General features: G+C 61.0%; 1 protein-coding gene across 1 annotated transcript; it reads right to left on the bottom strand.

Annotated features, from left to right (window-relative positions):
• Window positions 1–1,175: 1,175 nt before the first annotated feature.
• Window positions 1,176–3,218, bottom strand: S1PR4 (sphingosine-1-phosphate receptor 4). The gene has a single exon (XM_028520663.2). It carries the CDS (start codon window positions 2,718–2,720, stop codon window positions 1,566–1,568), a length of 1,155 nt encoding a protein of 384 aa, XP_028376464.1. The 5' UTR covers window positions 2,721–3,218; the 3' UTR covers window positions 1,176–1,565.
• Window positions 3,219–3,435: the final 217 nt, after the last annotated feature.

Genomic DNA, 3,435 nt, shown 5'->3' with positions numbered 1-3,435 from the left:
ACGTCTGCTATTCAAGCCCTCTAGTCTACAGAACATTGACATGGCAGCTCAGAGAACCAACACACCGAGAAACTGTATTTTTTAATTTCCTTTCATTTTAGTTCATGATAAATAGCTGCGCGTGGCTAGTGGCTGCTACATTGGACAGTGCAACAGACGGTTTCCAGTCAGTGCCCTGCCCCCCGCCCCACACTGTGCAGAGGAAAACAGAGATGGGGGGCGGCCCCGAGAACTTGGAAAGACAGGGAGATGGGAAGACCTGCAGGCACTGGCTTGGTCTGGGGAGGACGGAAAAAGAACACCAGCCCAGCCAAAGGTGGCCACGTGTGGGGGATGAGCACCTGTGCAGTCCAACATGGCTGCCACAAGTCCCATGGGCCATTTAAATGCAAATTAACTCCAAGTTCAGTTCTTCAGTTGCACTGGCCCCTTACTGAGTGCTCAATAGCCACGTGGGGCTCCTGTACTGGCCCACACAGATGGAGAATCTTTCACCATCACCTGACATTTTGTCGGATGCATGGATGCCACTTACTGTGGCGAACGCCAAGCAAGTAACAACAATTTCAGGCCGTGGGTTCTGCCTGTTAGCAGCCCACTTTAGATGGGGAAGGACGAAGGTGAGGATGAGGCTGTTAGTGCTGAAGGGAACTCTAGAGAGTGAGCCCATTTCCTGAGGTCAGCCGAGCCAGGCTGCTGCCCCTCTGCTGGCCTGAAGGCTGGGTTCCCAAGCCAGGCGGAGCCCAGGGGTGGAGGAAGGAGGCTGCGGGGGGGACCAAGATGACATATGGGGCAGGAAAGGGGAAGTGAGTGAGCGAGAAGGGGCGGGTGTCAACTCTTGCTGACCTCCACCCTGCTAGCCTCGTAACGCTCAAATACTTCAGCAAAGTGGTCCAGTCACCCGCAGGGGTGTGCGCACACACCCCCTCAGGCCTGAGGCCTGCCGCACCAGGAAGCGTCTGTGCGAGCACAGAGGTGCAGTCCATGCACCTCTGCCCCCCTCCTCTCCCTTTTTCACACACACACACCACCCACTCTCACAACCACATGCTCCCCTGAGCACACAGACCCAAGGCCCTCACCGGCCGCAGCCAAGGATGCAGGCTCCCAGCAGACCCGCAGCCCTCATGCGATCGTCCCTCTGCAAAAACGTGAATAAGAGGAAGGCTGAGACATCTCATACCATCATTGAATTTCCATGTTGCTAGGGCACCAACCCCACAGCCTACCCCTCATTGCCTGGGAGTCCCACTGAAATCCAGAGAGAAGCTGGGGCATACATAGTAACCCCAACTGTCTCCACGCCAGGGCGCTCTCTGTTCCAGCGAGCAGTCACCTCCTTCTCCGAGACCGTGAAACACCGGCAGACCTGGGGCTGTGAGGAGGAACACAGGGCCTTGGGGCCCCCGGCTGGTTTCCTGCTCCATCCTCTCCATCTGGGCCTGCCTGCTGCCTCTCTGCGTGCTCCCAGGCTCCCAGCCCCCCCATCGTGGGCCTCCTCCAGGCCAGGAGGAGGGCCTATGGGGGCAGGCACTGGCAGCTGGACCATCTTCCCCAGCTGTGGCTCAGACGCTCCTCACACTGGAGATACTAGTCAGTGGCTCTCGCATCCGAAAGCTGAGTGACCGGGAGCCCCGGAAGCTGTCCCTGGGTCTCAGCGAGCTGTCAGTGGTGGAGGCCCCAGAGTGGGCCTCAGCAGCCCGGGCCAGGCAGTCCCCAGGCCCTCGAAGGCCCAGCCTGAGACACCCGCTGCACAGGAAGCCCAGCACGGCCCGGCAGACTTCCCGGCTACGGAAAGAGTAGATGATCGGGTTGACAGCCGAGTTCAGCACGGCCAGCGCCAGGATCCAGTCCATGCCCCTCAGGTACTCCTGGGCCCAGACGTTGGAGCCAAAGATGTCGGCCAGCAGCAGGCCGAAGAGCGGACCCCAGCAGACCACAAAAGCCACCAGGATCATGAGCACTGTGTTGAGCAGTCGGCGGGCCTTGCGGCGGACCGGGGGGCGCGAGGCCTTCTGCCCATTGGCCCGCACCACCCGGAAGATGGCCCCATAGAGCACCATGATGGTGGCCAGGATGCAGGCAAAGATGACCACACAGAAGAGGATGTAGGCCTTGGAGTACAGCGGGAGCAGGCTGGAGCAGCTCTGGAAGGAGCACACGCAGTTCCAGCCGAGCAGGGGCAGGAGGCCCAGCAGGGCGGCCAGCAGCCAGCAGAGCCCAATGAAGCCCAGGACCCGGCCCCTCTTTGTGTCCCCGCTCTCGGCCACCGGCCGCACCATGGTAGCGAAGCGCTCACCGGCAGTGAAAAGCAGGCTGAAGGTGGATGCGGCCAAGGCCATGAAGAGGACGCCCTCCCGCAGGAACCAGGAGGCGGGTGCCAGGTGGAAGGTGTGGGCCCCGGACAGCAGGACGTTGACCAGGTAGGCCAAGCCGGTGAGCAGGTCGCTCAGCGTGATGTTGACCAGGCAGTAGTAGACCCAGCGCCGGGACTGCATTCGCGTCACGATGGCCACCAGCACCAGAAGGTTCTCCAGCACCACCAGACAGCTCACGGCCACAAAGAGCCCCTGCAGGACCCCCAGGCTCCCGGCGGTCTCCGCCCGCCCTATCAGCCGGCCAGAGTGGTTGTAGTGCAGGATAATGAGCTGGCTGTGCCCACCGGCCGCCAGCTGCTGGCAGGCCTCGTGGGCCTCCACTGGGGACCCTGTGGCATTCATGGCAGTCCCCCAGGGCAGACTGAGGCCCGGGGTGGCTGGCCCCGGGCAGGGTGGAGCTGCTGCCTTGCCTGGTCTTGGTTTCCTGTTATTTGAAATTTCCTGTTATGTTCGAGGTACCCCCAGGGTGGGGGTGAGGCCCAGGAGGGGAGGGGCATCCCAACGGTCTGCTCTAACCCCAGGACTCAGGAGGGCGCTGTAGCCACCCTTGCAGCAAGACCCCAGCCTCTGTCCCGCCCCCATTCCTCGAAAGCCCAGGGGTGTGGGGGCCCAGAGGGAGGGAAAATGTGCCCCAAAAAGCACTTGCCACCCCTTCTGGCTACTCCCTCCAGGATGGGGCAATTCGATCACTGTCTCCCCAACTGCTCCAACTGTGCCTGGAACACAGCAGGTGCTTAATAAGTGTGCGTTAAGTGACTGCCCACACATGAACATAAACACTGCCGGCCACCTTGTTGAGATTCAGGTGCATCCCATTTTATCCTCATGACAGGGCCACAACAGACCTGCAGTAACACCTGTCCCAGAAGGGGAAACTGAGGCCTGAAGAGGTGGCACCAGCTGTCACACAGTGGGAGGTGGCCACCTACAGACACAGGGGTCTCTTGGTCCAGACCCTCCTTACCAGAGTTTGTGGTTGTCTCTTCTGCCCCCTGAGCGAGGCCCTACTCGGAGCAGAGTTGGGAGCCCCCACCCAGGGCAGTCCCTCACCTCTGGG

This window comes from Phyllostomus discolor, chromosome 8, assembly GCF_004126475.2.
Source record: "Phyllostomus discolor isolate MPI-MPIP mPhyDis1 chromosome 8, mPhyDis1.pri.v3, whole genome shotgun sequence".
NCBI lineage: Eukaryota > Metazoa > Chordata > Mammalia > Chiroptera > Phyllostomidae > Phyllostomus > Phyllostomus discolor.
The sequence above is the reverse complement of the archived record's forward strand: the minus strand, read 5'-3'. Positions and strand labels throughout refer to the sequence as shown.